This window comes from Anguilla anguilla, chromosome 18 (assembly GCF_013347855.1).
Source record: "Anguilla anguilla isolate fAngAng1 chromosome 18, fAngAng1.pri, whole genome shotgun sequence".
NCBI lineage: Eukaryota > Metazoa > Chordata > Actinopteri > Anguilliformes > Anguillidae > Anguilla > Anguilla anguilla.
Window position 1 is genome coordinate 14258283 of NC_049218.1, and position 17023 is coordinate 14275305.

The 17023-nt window shown below is 51.3% G+C and overlaps 1 protein-coding gene across 1 annotated transcript in view; it reads right to left on the minus strand.

The window, feature by feature from the left end:
• The window catches only part of LOC118217885 (echinoderm microtubule-associated protein-like 4), a 47319-nt gene that overhangs the window by 25393 nt on the left and 4903 nt on the right, over window positions 1–17023 (minus strand). Inside the window, exons 2-4 of the mRNA XM_035400051.1 lie at window positions 8719–8898; window positions 3314–3449; window positions 1777–1962 (exon numbers count right to left, since the gene is read on the minus strand). Of these exons, the coding sequence (XP_035255942.1) occupies window positions 1777–1962; window positions 3314–3449; window positions 8719–8898 (502 nt within the window). The remainder of the gene's footprint in view (window positions 1–1776; window positions 1963–3313; window positions 3450–8718; window positions 8899–17023) is intronic.

Here is a 17023-nt window from a genome sequence, read left to right on the forward strand (position 1 = left end):
GCAGGTCATGTTGACCAGAAATGCATCAGAGAAAGGGAGAGAGAGTGAGAGATGGATAGAGAGAGAGAGAGAGAGAGAGAGAGAGAGAGAGAGCGAGAGAGAGAGATAGCATCCCTCTACAAGGCACACGAGCGAGTGAGTACACAATCCGGCAAAAAGACCCAAGCACACGGCGGGCAGGGAAAGGCATTCCCCTGCCGTGGGTTAGTAGATCTGGGCCGAGGAGAACACGGGGCCCCAGGCTTCAGGAGAAAAAAACAGGCCGCACAGTTTAGCATCACACAACATTAATGAGAGAGGTGGAGAAGCAGAAAGGGAAGATGGGGTAGGGGGGAGAGGAGGGAAGGAGAGAAACGCGAGCAGAGTAAGGAGCCAAACGAGCGAGACGATAGTCCTCACGCGAGGCTGTGAGGAGGAGAAAGCGTTAATAGCGGTCACACGCGCTCAGTGCTCAGGATCACTTCTGAACTGGGACTGCCCGCTGACCGGGGGCGCAAACTGAGGGGCAGAGGGGGCAGGAAACCCAGTCTGGAACACAGTTCCACCTACTACTCTCTCTCTATCTCTATCTCTCTCTCTCTCTCTCTCTCTCTGTCTCTCTGTCTCTCTCTCTCTTTCCCTCCTCTTCCCTCTCTCCCTTTCCCTGAGTGGGCCGGCCGTGGCGGTGGAGCGGACTCAGAGGGGAGGAAGAGACCCAGACGTCCTATATCTGGGGAGGTCAGCGGTCACAGCTGAGTGGGACGAACGGGAATTCAGCAGGAAGCCAGACTTCGCAGAAGTGATCCAGACCACAGAGGGGCGGGCTGGGGGGCCCAGAGCACACAGCACACAGCCCGCAGGGAGCCACAACCGGGGGGAGGGCGAGCTGAGCCCCCGCCTGCAGACCCAGCAGCCCTACTGTTCTGGAGTCAGGGCTGAAATGCTTCACACTGTGGGGTGTGTGTGTGTGTGTGTGTGTGTGTGTGTGAGTGTATGTGAGATGAGGCCATAAGGAGGCAGAGGAACAGGAGGATTTATGGAAAAATGAGAATAAGAGGGGATGTGGGTAAAAGAAGGTGAGAGAGAAGTCTGGGGTATGGGGGTGGGGCACAGTTGGAGTTTAAGAGGTGGAGAAGGCGAAAGGATGGTCTTATCGGATGTAAGGGTTTTACAGGACTGTATTTGCGTATGTGTATGCAGGCTAACGTGCGGGGCCTAGTTTCCTTCTTAGGCTAGTGTACACTGAGTAACAGTTCAGATTCACCCAGTGAGGTCCCAGGTCTGGCCTTGGAAACCACACCCAGCCTCACACAGAAGCTGGTTGGCTGGTTGGTTGGTAGGTTGGTTTCAGACAGGGCTCCTTTAGAACCACAGTGATTGAGAGGCATTCAGGCTGCAGTGGATAAATGAGGACATGCAGAGCAGAACAAGGGGCATCTGCATTGCATTATGGACCCCCGCTGTGAGACAGCTCCAGTTTCCCTTGCTATATAGCAAAGACACACGGACTGACAGGTTGTCTGAAGAAGGACTAGTCATAACCCACAGATTTACCGTGCTTGGTTAGCGCTTGCTCCTGTACTGCACCTGAGTGTGTGTGCCTATGTGTGTGTGTGTGTCTGTGAGATCTGGACCTCAGAGAGAAGTAGGTTAAGATGGGGGGGGGGGTGTTGGCGGGAGGGTTAAGCAGGTGGGTTAGATTTGGGGGCGTGTGGGTGTGTGTTGGAAAGCATTCCAGCCCTTCGTCCATAGCGGGGCAGCCCAGCCCCCTGGCATGCGGGTGGGCGCTGAAGGAACCTTTTGGCTGGAGAGGAGCTCTTGTTCTCCTGGGGCTGTCTTTGCGACTGAGGGGGGTGGGGGGAGGGGGGGTGGTGGGAGGGGGACGGCGCTTGGGGGCTGGCAGGGCATTTATCGTTAGCCTGCGGCTCCTCCTTCTCCTTGATCCCCTCCATCTGCGGCTTCTCCTTCTTTTTCTCTGGACCGCTGCAATACAACCAGGGGGTTAGCAAGGGGCACAGTCATGAAAACCTAACACGCTGGAACAGGGGGACCCCAAAACACACAGACACAGAGGGACCGCAAACACACAAACACAGAGGGAACCCCCAAAACACAAAGGGTTGACCCTGAAAGACACAGGGAGAGAAGGAGCTCCTAACACAGAGAGAGGAGGAATCTAAAACACACGGAGAAGGCATACATAAAAACACACAAGGGAATGGGAGGGGAAAAGAAGGAGGATTCAAAGCAACAGGGAGAAACAGGAACCAAAAACTGGGGAGATAGTTTATCTCAAAACTCTGAGAGAGGAGGGGGAGAGAGAGAACTCCAAAACACAAGGGAGGGGTCATCCCTCTGAAACAACACACGGGTTCACAGAACGCCTGGCTCACAGAAGTTATTCTGGGCAGAAATCACTTTATCAGTGCAGGTTTCCAACCCGCGTGCACTCATCAGACACAGACCTATGGACACTGGTGCACATGTATATGCGGATAAGACCCCCCAGCACTTCATATGAAAAACACAACTGTAGCACAGCGTGGCTGTGAGCTTATCATTAATAAAAACCAAGCAAGTCCTCTGCATGATGCAGCCGTAGTTGGCACTTCCTGAAAACAAGTACAAGTCATGTTTCGTAATACATGAAGAAAAAGGCTTAACTATATGATTGAATCTGAATGTCTAAATCCCTGAATGATTCACATTCCTGTGGTTTTTCCACATTGAATCGCCAGGCTGCAATGAAGAAAGGGAACATTTGTGATCCGCACATATGCAAACACTGGGTTTCTGCCAGAGATTAGATTAACACTTCAAAACCAAACCCTGTGACAGTTCTGCCATTCACAAAGAAACTCATTGGACAGGAGTCAATGGGTCCACTGGGGAGTCAAATTGCTTCATGAAACAATATACAGTATTATGGTGTGTGTGCATGTGTGTGTGTGTATATGTGTGGGTGTGCGTGTGTGGGTGTGCGTCTACGTGCGTGCGTGTGTGTCTGTGTGTTTATTTTATATAGGCGAGCGTATTTGTTTCCGTGTGGATGTGAGTGTCAATGCGTACATGAGCCACTGTGTTTCTGCGGACGCGTGCAGGTGTTTGCATGTACCAGTGTGTGTGTGTGTGTGTGTGTGTATGTGTGCGCATCTGTATAATGCTTGTGTTTAAGTACATCTGCATCAATGTGTGCGTGTGTCTGTGTCATAAGTATGCATTTGTCTGTCATCTGTACACACGAATGCATATGTGCAAACGTGTCTGTGTGCAAGCTTGTCCGTGTGCTAGCTTGTCTTTGTGCTAGAATGTCCGTGTGCTTGTCCGCCGGTACCTCTTGGCTGCAGAGGAGAGGGTCTCCTTCCTGGTGACGGACGCAGAGGGGCCGTCTCTGTGACTGGGCTTGCGGCTGCTGGAGCTGCCGTTAGAAATGCAGGACATGGAGTAGGCCTCGCGCAGCGGGTTCTGTCCTGCAGGGGGCGAGAGAGAGCGAGAGAGAGAGTCAGGAGAGACGCGCGTTCCGTTTCACCGACTGTCCCACTCACAAACTATCACACAATACACTCATACAAATCTGAGACTTTGGCGGTAATACGCTGATAAATACAGACCGTCCCCGGTGAGGCCTGCTCACCCGTGGGGGCCTGGCACGCTCTTGTGGAGAGATAATGCTGCAGTACCCCCCAGAAAGGGAACCCTACATCTGGCATGGGGGGTGGATTTAAGCCAGTACCTGTGCCAGGGCAGCAATATGCCACATTTCGGGTACAGGGCACAGCCGGCATTTTTAGCTGGCACCTTAACTGACCGAGCCGGCCAGGACTTTAAAGGAGGTTCTGGATGAAGGCTTTTTAAGGGTGTGCATATTCCTTCACCGCGCATTCGAAAAACGGGCATCTGACATTGGCAACGTCCAAGCAAGTCCTGCTTTTTTTAAATTTTTCTATTAACTGCTAATGGAGTGCTAACTGACTGCTAGCACATAGTGTTTTCCATGTAATAGGAAGTCAAGTTCCTGAGAAGTTTCCCAGCAGCGCCGGTCTTCCTTTGTATGGTCACGGTGTGAATGAGCAGCACTGATGCCAAACAGACAGCCCTGCTCCTGCCAAAGCTCAGCCAGTCGCTCCACACAGACAGGCTCTCCATGCTACAGGCCTCAGCTACCTCCCTCTCCACTGCGATTGGTTAGTCCAGCTGCCTTGTCCCCGTTTTATATTGGGAGCACTTGTGCTGATGCTCACCCAGCAGCACCAGTTAGGCTATACCTAGAGGGTGTGCAGACAAACGTTTCTGAAATGTCCCAAACTTGTGTGGTGGGGCCCCAAGTTGGTCAGGTGCTCAAAAATGCACAAAGGCAATTATAGATTCCCTTTTCAATCATCTCACACTGACTGGCCCATGTTGTCCAGATCCTCGCACCATTCAAATATCAAAAACTGGATGAGACATCGGACAATAAGGTTAAATCATGGTACAATAACAGCCTCAGCTCAGTTCATGGAGTTCCCCAGAGCACTGGATCAGGTTTAATCCTTTTATACTGTCGTAGACCAATACACAATATCAATACCTCAGGACACAAGGCATATGGACCGCTCCAAGTGCCTAGCTCCCCCTATGTAACCACGTGGGACTGCAGGCTGTATTCACGTGGATACGCCCAAAGTAAAATGATAAGCTACACACTGGTGCACTGAGGTCTGGAGAGGGTCATGTGAATGAGGTGGGGTGGGGTGGGGGGGGGGCAGGAGCAGTTCACAGGGAGCCGCACAAGAACAAAAGGAAGGATTAATGAGCTCAGACTCCCTGCTAGCCTCGACCCAGCAGACCAGGTAATTGGATAAGGAGGCGCGGAGATTAACGGCAGCAGGGCTCGTCGCAGAGATAACCGATTTAAGTTTCGGGTCAGCAGCGGACACCACGGAAGAACACACGCTAATCGAGACAAATCCCAAGAGCACACGCACTGATAAAATCGCATTTAAGATGACGCACGCACACGAGCACACACGCGCACACACACACAGAAAACCTAACTGCTGAGAGTAACCACTAATAAAACCACATCACAAACAAGACCCAGTTATAAACATTTGTCATACAGTAAATGACACACAGTCATCAGTCAAAAAAAAAAAAAAAGTCCAATTACAGCACTGAGGCTGAAAATGTTGGTGGCTAAAGGCTGCTGGCTGAACCGCTGAACTGCAGCCGCACAGCCACAGAAAGAGCCGGAACAAACCGGGTTTAAAGAGCGCTGACCGCCGACACGCTCACTGCGTGCGATGAGCAGGTGCTGGGAACAGGGGAGGGCTATCCGATGTCAGGGACACACGGGTCCGTTTCATGGCTCCTTACTTCCTAGCAGCAACAAGCCAACCCAACGGCGGGCTCCGCCCAATCAGACAGCTCGAGATGTGCCCGTCACCCGCCCGTGCCCCGCGTGCCCCCGCCCCCCAGGAATGAGGGGGCGTGGCCTCTGTTTTGAGGATCTGCATTCTTCCGATCTTCCTCATTACACACATCCTGCCACAGCCAGAGGCTGCGAGATGACGCCACCAGAACCTACTGACCCAGTTCTGCTTGTTCACCCACACAATCGGGACCAATTTCAACTGCTACAACAAAAATCAAACTCAATTCCATAAATCGGAATCAAAATGATTAAATGCAACAGACGGCAGTTAAAAAATTTAAAAAAACCCGCCCCGCCAAGCTGTTCTTTAGGCCCCCACTCCCTCCTGAGAGATCCCTGGGAGACAGAGAAGGGGGGTTCAGAGAGTTCGTATTAAATGCAGCTGTTTTAAGGCTCAGACTGCAGCACCCCTTCCTATCCGCAAAAACCATCCTCATCCTCATGGTGGTGGTGGGGCAGGGTGGGGTGGGGGGGGTTCCTGTGCTGTTTCTGAGGGGCGGGACTGGAGAGCTAGACTGTGGCCATGGCAACCAGAGCAGTGGGAGGGGCCTATCAGGGGTGTCACTCAGAGCGGCTACAGCAACCTCGCAGGCAGCCAGTCCTCCCCTGAGCTCCGCAAAGCCACAGGAAACAGAGTTCATCCGCCTTCCCAGAGATGACGCACAGCCAAGCAACCCCTTCACCACCACCCTCAAACCCCACCCCCACCCACACACCAGGGTTTATGCTCAGACTCCATACAACACCGATCGAATTCCTACCCAGGCGAGAGAGAGAGATGGATGGGGGAAAAAGAGGCAGAGGGAGGAAAAGAGTGCAAGGAGGAATAAGAATCTAAAATAAGGGTCAAGAGAAGGACAAAGAGGAGGGAGAGAGGGGAAGAGAGAGAAAAGGAGAAGTTGAGCAGTAGAGAAAGCAAGATGAGGGAGAAAGACAGAGAGGAGAAACATAGATGGAGGAAGTGAAGGGGAGAGACACAGAGAGGTGGAGAAGCCTGGGAAAGAGAGATAGAGACGGAGAGGTAGAGGAAGAGGGGACTGAGAGAGGTGGAGGAGTTCTCTCAGAGCAGATAGGGGAGAGTAAATCAATGCCTGAGGAACAGGAAGAGGCCCGATTTGGGGCAGGTGGGAGGGAGGGTGGGGGTGGTGGGGGTGTCAGAGTCTCTCTCTGCAGAGGCTGCGCCTGCAGGCCTGCCATGCGATCGCAGGGCTTCCTGTTCACTTCCTGAGGAGCACGTGCTGCTTCTGCAGCGCAGCCTCAGACGCCAGACAGGCAAGGCAGTCCTTCAGAAAGGACAGAGCCGTGCTCCGCAGGCACGCGGCTCAAAATAACCCTCAGACCCGAAGGGGGTCAGTCACCTGGCAACCACAACTGCTGAGTAACGTGTGTACCGGGGAGGGAGTGGGGGGGGGGGGGCAGGCCAGTGCCCTGGAGATGGAATTAACTGATGGGTGATGTCATAATGAGCTAAATGAGGTGGCTAAAGCGACCTGGTCCAGGAGAGAGTTGAGGACGGACTCAGGGCGAGAGATGAGGAAACGCTCTTCCTCACGCAGGGGAGGAGGGTGGCGTGCCTGGGCTGAGCCCGTTGGGACAGAGATGCAGGGCCGCAGCGGGCAGTGTGGTCTCCAGACGGGCGGCGTGACGCAGCGTTAGCGTGCAGGACCAGGGGAGGGGCGCCAGGGGACGCAGTACTGCAGCAGCGGCAGCGGAAAAAAGAGCGCTCACACGCGCTCCCTGTGCCCGTGGGCGTGAAGCGAGCTTTTATCGCCCGGGGAAGGGAGGCCGGGGGGGGGGGGGGGGGCGGAGAGCGTAACGGCAGCCTGCGGATTCCCGGCAGCACCGCCACAGGAATGCTCCGCTCCTGTCTGCCCGACCGCGTGGCCCCAAGGCCCCAAGGGCCCACAGCCCCACAGCCCTACGGCCCCACAGCCCCACGGCCCCAAGGCCCCGAGACCCCGCTCCGCTTTTATCAGGAGAGGGAAAAATGTGCCCACCGCAAATGGACCGCAGTGCTTTCCACAGCTGCACCTGGACCGTGAGACCGCACACTCACAAAGATGGGGGGAGAGAGAGAGAGAGAGAGAGAGGGAGAGAGGGAGAGAGGGAGAGAGAAGAAAAGAAAAGAAAAATAATCTGCCCTCTTCAAGAGGCGCCCTATACACTGGATGTGCAAACGCATCTGCACACACACACACAAGTACACTAACACACACACACACTCAAACAAGCACACTCACGCACGCACACACACGCACACATACACGCATGCGCACACGCACACACATGCACTCATACTCAAACACACACATATATACATACACACGCAGAGCAGTTCTGAATGGAAATGTTTAGCGCTAAGACTCCAGGTTGGACTGAAACTATTAACAGATCCTGTGATTGGCCCAGTTCCTGCACTTCCTGCATGTAAACAGAAGTCGGATCACTTGGGGGTGGGGGGGGGGGGGGGGGGGGGGTTGGGAGCAGAACCTGAATGACCTGAAACAGCCAGCCTGCGGCCAGAACACGGCTGACACATACTGCACGCAGACACACACACACACGTATACTGCACGCAGACACACACACACACGTATACTGCACGCAGACACACACACACACGTACACTACACACAGACAAACACACACACACACATACTGCACGCAGACACACACACACACGTATACTGTACACAGACAAACACACACATACTGCACACAAACACACTTTTTTGTCTGTTGCCTTGCGTAAAGTGTCAGAGGTAAAGTGTCTTTGTGACATTTCTCTGTAAAAAGCACTATACAAATAAAATTGAATTGAATTGATCACGCCGCACACACTGCATACAGATACACACATATACACACTCACTACACCCACACGCTACACACACACACACAAACAGACACATACACTGCACACAGACAGACTGCACACACAAAAGTTGTGCTGGGCCCAGTGCTACAGGGGGTGTAGTGGTCAATAATACCAGCTGTGTAGCAGGCAGTGGTGTTGGGTCCGTGGTCTCTGTGGTTCAGGGCTCAATGGTATAACAGCCAGTAGTACTACCAGCAGTGTAGGAGTCAGTGGCATACAAGCCAGCAGTACAGGAGTCAGTACAGGTCAGTGATGTAGAGGTCAGTAGTGTACGGGTCAGTGCTGTAGGGGTCAGTGGTGTACAGGTGAGTGATGTAGGGGTCAGTTGTGTAGCAATGGTTCCAGCACTGGAGGGGTCAGTAGTGCTCAGCAGTCACTAGTTTCTGCAGTGTACAGGTCAGCAGTGCTGAGCGGTCAGTAGTTTCTGCGGTGTACTCAGCGCTACCTTTGCCGGGGGTCTGTTTCTTGGGGGCGGTGGAGTCCTCAGAGAGGGCCAGGCGGCGCAGCACGTCGGCCAGCGCTGCTTTCATCACAGTGATCTCATCCTCCTGCTGCTGCACCCGCAGCTCCAGCGACGACAAGCGGTCCTGCACATCCGACGCACTCGCCGCCGAGATGCTGTCATCTGCAGAGAGGGACGGAGAGAGGGAGAGGGAGAGAGAGAGAGAGAGAGAGAAAGGGAGGGAGAGAGGGACGGAGAGCGGGAGAGAGGGAGAGAGATTTGCTTTACTGTCCGCACCACTGTAAACACATATGTATCAGTCATTTAAGACTGTTCAGCGCTGTCACATACACTGAGGGGAACAACACAGTTCTACGTTTCACTGAATATTTTTCCAGTGAATTGTACATGTAAATGCTAAATGTTCAGCTACTTTCCGAAGAATGCTAGATGCTTAAAATGTTGAGCAATGCGTACACCGGCATTTAAAACCCTCAGAGCTTGTAACGACTCGTTCAGAAAGAGTACAGGTTGCAGCAATAAATCCATTTGTAATTTGACTAAATACTACCTACCCTCCAGGACACCATTTCACAATGCCTGTTTGTCCACGCATATTCCACAGATAACCATCTGATCGTTCACCTGTACAATATACAGACTGTACATCTTGCACAATATCCGACAGACAGTCATTCTGTGGGCCTTATTTTTATTTCAGCTCTACAGCCACCACTCTTGCCCTGAGAGATTGGAAGGCTTAGACTAAATGTAAATGTAAGCTTCACATTTGCATTAAATGTAAATGATCTCTTTTTAATGGTGTGTCCATTTGTACAGTGACGTGCCCGCAACATTCCGGACTGTATCCCTAACCGCTACTTGCTAGAATGCAGCTGACTCCTGATTATTGGTCCCACTTCCCTCCCTGGAGGGATATTCTGGGCTGTTTCTGTATCGCAGTGCATTTCCAAGTGCAGCTGTGGTTTGGCTTCTGATTGGCTGGATGGGATCCGGGTAATTTGATGTTGTCGGGGGGCCCAGTGCTCAGGGTGAGGTTTAATCATTAAGGCTGCCAAACTTCCAGGATCAGGGCTAAACCAAGAGGCCTTTTCAAAACATGAAGCAAATGAGTAAAACAAATACACATACACACACACACACTCACTCACACACACGGTCAAAGAACAGGAATGAAACACACACACACACACATGGTCAGAGGACGCAGAGTTGGAGGACAAGATTGAAAGATCCCTTCTCCTAAAACACACATGACATGGTGGCCCCATAGAAGTTTTAAGTGACACTACAGTAATGCACATAACAGTGATGTTAAGGCCAAGATTTACTTTACTGTCCTGGGGTCAGTTTTTCATTACTGTCCTGGGGTCCAATTTACATTGCTGTATTGGGGTCAGTTTCTGACAAGTGGTCAGGCAATCTGAGATCAGCTGTCATTAGGAGCAACGCGCCCCAAAGCAATTTACAACACAATTCTTTTTTTTCCATTTTAGAAGTGCTTGACGTCTATTTTTCTCATTACAGCAGGGTTACGCCTGTGCGGTTACTTCTGTGTTTATTCACTAGCATGACATGTCAGCCATTTATGTCATTCTGGACAATAGTGCCTGCAAAACAAATAACCAGAATTACTGTAATGTCTGAATGGGAGATGGAGGGGGGGCAAAGGTCATTTGCAAACCCGCCCCCCTTCACCGTCAGACAACTGAAAGACAATAAACAGAGTCAGAACGAGACTTGGAAGGAGACCTCGGTCTCGCCCCTCCGGAAAGCATAATAAACACCGATGAGGAAGTAACCGGAGAAAAAGGATCACAGGCCTGTTCTCCATCTGATCTCGCATTAATAAAGCCGTGCAACGAGAAATACAGTGAACAGGAGGGGGGGGGGGAATGGTCGCAATTATGCTTTTCAACAGACTTGCCAGGGACACCACTTAAAGCTGCACTGCCCAAGGACTCCACAACCTTGACGAAGAAGAACTTCTGCACAAGTTCAAATCTCTGCTTTCCTCTTTTAAACGGCGGCCATGACACACACACTTGTGCTTATCGGGCGGCTTCCCCTGTCTTTTCCGCCACTGTTTCAGACTCTCGTTTCACAAGCTGTCCACTCGAGAGATTCATTCCGCAATGACTCCAGCCTCCATGCACACACACAGTACACCCAGAGCACACACCAAGAGCAGGAGCAGTCTACTCGGGGATTCATTCCGCAACGACTCTGGCCTCCACACACACAGTACACTCAGAGCACACACCAAGAGCAGGAGCAGTCTACTCGGGGATTCATTCTGCAACGACTCCAGGCTCCACACATACTGTACACTCAGAGCACACACCAAGAGCAGGAGCAGTCTACTCGGGGATTCATTCTGCAACGACTCCAGGCTCCACACATACTGTACACTCAGAGCACACACCAAGAGCACGAGCAGTCTAATCGGGGATTCATTCTGCAACGACTGCAGGCTCCGCACACACAGAAAACTCAGAGCACAGGCCAGCAGTGTCCTCGGGCCCAAACTGTCCTGACAGCGGAGTACTGCTTTTACAAATCACTCACGCAGGGGGCTCTGGGGGCATGAACAGCAGAAACGGAGCGAAGCCTCGTGAGCCAGCATACGGAATCTGTTACGGTGGTGACTGACTTTCACTGCGCGCTCCGTTTCATGCCAGCGGGGTTCATTAAAAAGGGGAACGAGAATCTGGGGCGGCTGCCAGCGCGAGGAGGCCACGCTAAAAAGCCGGGACGCGTTTCCCAGCGCGGGCAGCGTCGGCGAGCGTGCCAGCGGGGCGGGAGGCGTGCCCCGGGGCTCCGAGCGGTAGCCGACCGCAGGGGCACCGAGTGCCCGGGGACTTCACCAACACTCTCTCTGAGTAAACACATCAAACAAAGAGTCAAACACGAGAACAAAGGGCCCTTCTGTATGCCCCACTGTGCCATAAAACCCCCCCTCTCCCCTCTCAAACAGTCATCAGGAAACCAGGGAAACTAGGCGAGCGCAGAGCCATCAACCCGCTCTCAAATAGACAACCAGGGAAACTAGGCGAGCACAGAGCCATCACTCCCAAACAGTCAGCCAGGGAACGAGAGAAACTGTGAGCACAGAGCAATCAACTGGCTCTCAAACAGTCAGCAAGGAAACCAGGGAAACTAGGCAAACTCAGAGGCATAAAATCCCTCCCACACGGTCAGAGATAAAGTGGAGGAAAGAAAAAGCAGAGGTCTGAAATGCTGAATGTGCTCGACTCCTCTGATAAAGCAGAACAGCAAGAGCTTTGATAAGCGTTCGGTGGGAAAGTCCCCGACAGGGAAGCCCTTTGTCTTGACTGTCCACAAGATATAATGTCTGACCCATACATATGCAAGTGTACACGCACACACACACACACACACACACACACACACACACACACACACACACACACACACGCACACACACACACACACACACACACACACACAAACATCTCTTCAAGACACAGAGAAACGTGTGCATGCACATGTAAGGGCACATACAATCACACGCACACACACGCACACGTGTATACACATGTCAGTGCATGTACGCTCACACCTGCTGGAAATACTCGCACACCGGAAAATGACTGATAGCAGTGATTAATCCAAAGCCAGTTATCGGCATGAAAGGCAGTTTCTGTCTCACTGTATCATGACTCCCTGAGCCTAGCCTGACTTTGACTTAAAGCAGGAGGGCTCACACTGAAGTAGTGCGTCACAAATGGCAAACACATGCAACAGAGAGAAATCATCTGAGTGTGTCAGCTCTGCATGTTTCACCATCAATCAACTTCACACCGACAATGCCGTGAAAAAGCATTCTCTCCTTACTGATTTCCCCTGTTACTGCATATCTGTCACACTGAATGGTTTCAGAAATACAGACAAAATGTAATACAAATTTTTCAAATAATGTATTACATGAATCCCTTTGTTGCCCTGTCTCTTTCTTATTGTGTGGTCATGAACACTCTTATCTGAGACCAGAGATGTCTGCAGTTCTTTGGAAGTTCTGCTGGGATCTTTTATGACTTCCTGGATGAGTTGTCGCCATGCCCTTGGAGAAACATTGACAAGTTGGCCACTCCTGAGAAGATCTGCTACTGTTCCAAGTGTTCTTCATTTGGAGATTATGGCTCTTACTGTGGTTCGGTGGAGTTCCAGAGCCTTGAAATGGTTTTGTAACCCTTTCCAGACTGATATATTTCAACAACTTTATTTCTCATCTCTTCTGGAATTTCCTTTGGTCGTGGCATTGTGGTAAATGATGTCTGATGGTAAAGTTCAAGGTGAGTGAGGTCTAGATTCAGCAGGGCTGGCTGCAGTCAAGCCTGGCTGTGTTCAATCAGCAGAATGTCATTATCAATTACATTTGGTTTTACATTGGTTTTTCATTAAATAATTGAAATAATAATTTTTTAAATTTGTTTTGTGTTTATTCAGTTTCTCTTTGTCTAATATTAATTTTTGTCGAAAGATCTGAAATCATTCAGTAGGACAAATATGCAAAAATTGAGGAAATCAGGAAGGGGGCAAATACTTTTTCAAAGCATGGTACGTACTCATACAGTACACATACACACGCTCACTTGCAATCACACTCACACAGACACTACGAAGCACACACAATCACAAACACTTACAAGCTCAGTCTCATACAAACACACACACACTACAAAGTCACAAACAGAAAAGGCACACCAACGAGACGCACACACAGACACGCAAACTCAGCCACACACAGTCCCTTACAGCGGTAGCAAATCAAACGCTCGCTATGTCACACAAAGGCAGCCGAGCACGAACAAACAGACACAATCAGGCGATCGCACAAACAGCGCCGCCGCACAACTGCGTCGGTCACACACGCGTCCGCGTCGACGGCGCGAGCATGAGCGAACGTGCCCCTTCGGTCCGCCTTCTGTGGATCGCCTGGGGGCCGGGGAGAGCCACGCCACCGTCCTCACCGAAATAACAACAAACACTCAGATCTGATCAGAACATCCCTCTTTCATCTCAAGAGCCAAGGACACGCCGTGAAGAAAGGCTTCAATGAACAGCAAGCTGTCAAACAGACGCGTGTGCGTATAAGAAAAAAGAAATCTCCATCAAAATGGATCACCACACCTTCACTCAACATCGCCCTCTCCCATCAAAGTTTCATTTTACGGTTTTCTCCTGCGGCTCACAGTTACACTACAGGTATCTGGGTAAGAATAAACGAATCTGAAGAGCCCCCTTTAACTGGAACAGATTGGCACATAGCTGGTAGAAGAGAAGCAAGAACAAACATCAGGAGATTGGCAGATCAAACATGGTGCAGGAAAGAGAGTTATTTCCCCCTGAAAGCAGGCCACAGGGTGAGAGGTGTGGTGGGGTGCCATTTTGAGGGGGTGGGTCGGTGTGCGGGCCAGAGTGGGGCTGGTTCGGGGGGGGGGGGGGGGGGGAACATCGCCCTCCTGGCTCACTCCCACGTACGGGCCCTATCAGAGGGGAAGGAAGGGCCCCCGCACATGTCACATTTCACAATGGCCCGGCACATTCCTGGGGGGGGGGGGGGGGGTTCTTCTGCCTACGCCCCCCCTGTTCACTCGGCAAGACACCACAAAGGCCCAAAAGGCTTTGAAGCACACTGCTTTTGGGACAGCTCAGGAAACTGTGTGTATGTGTGCATGCTTTGGTGTGCAAGGGCAAGAGTTTTTTGTGTGTGTATGTGTGAAAGCGAGAGAGAGAGAGAGAGAGAGAGAGAGACAGACAGAGAGAGAGACAGAGAAAGAGAAAATCAAACAGGCGAAGGAGCGGAGGAGAGTGCGTAGGGTTGTTCAGTTGCCAACCAAGTGCTTCCCACTTTGTCAACTTCAAGGACCCCTTACTCCTCAGGTCTATTTAGGGAGTTACAGTCCTGTTCTGGAAAGATCTCTCAGGCAGAGCAGATGGTGAGACCCTTTTACCCCACAAGCCACAGCGAGGCTGAAGCAGGAGACGCATTGCGGGCGGAAAGAAGCGCATTTCCCTCGGGTGCCAACGGAAACATGATCTACACAGATTAGAACACAATGGCACTTCTCATTAATAAGTTACACAATCTTCCAACGCTTGGCCGTGTCTCTTTCCTCCAGGAGCAGATCAGTGTGATGTTGGGAAAGGGTGCCTCGTTCCAATAAAACACACGTTTTCACACACTCAAAAAAAAAAAAAAAAAAAAAGCAGACCTCTCCCATGCACAAAGAAATGTGAGCGAGTCCAAACTGGCTTTATGAGCGAGAGTACGTTGCCACAGTGGAGTGGGGAGGGGGAAACGCAGAAAGGCTTTCCATCCGATTTGGGAGGATTAGCGCCTTGGCGACGCACAAGCACACACCCACAGCACATCACCAGCCTGCGCCGGCCACTGCTGCAGGGCAGGCTGCCTGTCTGCCGGCCCGTCTGCCGGGAATCTGACGGCATGACTGAAGGCAAACGCTGGGTAAGTGTTAGGAGAATGTTGGGAATGTGCAGATTTAAGTGATGTTGGTGTGGCGTTGGGAGGCAGAGGTGGCGTCCACACATTAAAAAAGCATGTACCCTACTCAGGGCCGTACAACCCAGCTGACGTTGCAGACCACATTCACCCGATAACGTAAAAACTGTTCTTTTAAATGTCTGCACATGATAACGCAAACACCGAGAGCACAATGCCTGCTACACCCTGCTATACCCTGCTACACCCTGCTATACCCTGCTACACCCTGCTACACCCTGCTATACCCTGCTACACCCTGCTATACCCTGCTACACCCTGCTACACCCTGCTATACCCTGCTACACCCTGCTATACCCTGCTATACCCTGCTACACCCTGCTATACCCTGCTATACCCTGCTACACCCTGCTACACCCTGCTATACCCTGTTTAATGAGACAGCGATCCTAAAACATCACTGGAAAATCACACCTGCTGACGTAGCTCGGGAGAACTCCTGTTCCCGTCTCATACGAAAAGGATATGCACATCAGCATTCATGCTCTTGGCAACTTGTTGTTGCAGTTCCAAATCAATCATATGTACATCTGTGGGTACTTGTCTTCTATCAATCAAGCTATTCAGCTTGTCAAAGTGACGTTCCCATCTTCCATGTTTAATTTTTGAAATGCCATGTGCACAGTCACTTCCATGTTTTCCATGCCTTAAGGTCCCAAAGATCATTGCAAAGTCTTTGTACATGATACCTGTAAGTCACTGGCAAAATGCTTGATGTGAATTGTATTACGATTGTATGCAGCACTGAACTACCATACATTTCAGTCAGTATGGAAGAATCATCGCTTCAGTATTGTTAAGCTGTCAACCAACAGCCAAGCTGTCACACAGAAAACCAAAACACTGAGTTTAACTTGAAACCCAGGAGAAAAGCAAAGGAAATTGAGATGTTGGATATGATTTCTGAGGAAATTTCATTTGAGGGCAGCTCCTACTCCTCCGTAGGGGCTGACCCTTTGAGAATGTGTCTACGCACAGTGAGCCACCTGTCTGACTTTGCCCCGCCCTGCACAACACTTACACCCAATCCAGACATTACGCCGGCATTTCCACCTTCCCATCATGCTCAGCGAGTGCCGATATTAGTTTCACCTGCTGAGTGGGCTGACTGCTGGAGGTCGGAGGTCATGACCTCTCTGGCTTCTCAGCTGCGTTGCCAAACTCAGCTTTACCAATGCGTGGCTATTTTGGGGACCTGCATGCCCAACAGGCCAACACCAAGAGTGTGACCAGCGCCTGGGCATTCAGCTGCACAGATCCATACACTTTCACACTTTAACTCTGCACCACTGAGCCGAGGGGAAGGGGGTGTTCTTTTTCTCCCATCTTTGTCTCTCACAACACACTAGTTTGTGAGACCACAGACCATATAACTCAATGCCACGTATGTCTTTGATTTTGTATCTACGAAAGGTCAATGCCACTGTAGGTAACAACTCTCATTCAGGTTGCAAACGGAAAATCGCTGGCTTCTCCGGATGGAAAGGCCCCCCGGCCTCCGGTGGCCCAAACTGAGCAGTACTTCCGATTGTTTCGCTCTGCTTAAAGAGAGGCTTGTGATTTGCAAGCCTGTGACAACTAGCCAGTATACACACCCCAGATTCTCCACAACAGAAAGCGTTTTTGAGCGCACGCGCCATTCCCTCAATTCAAAGCTGAAATGAAGCGGCTGGCCCTAGTCCTGTGACACGGGCACGCGTCCCCCCCGCGCATTTTCGGATAAACAGCTGCGCTTTAGCC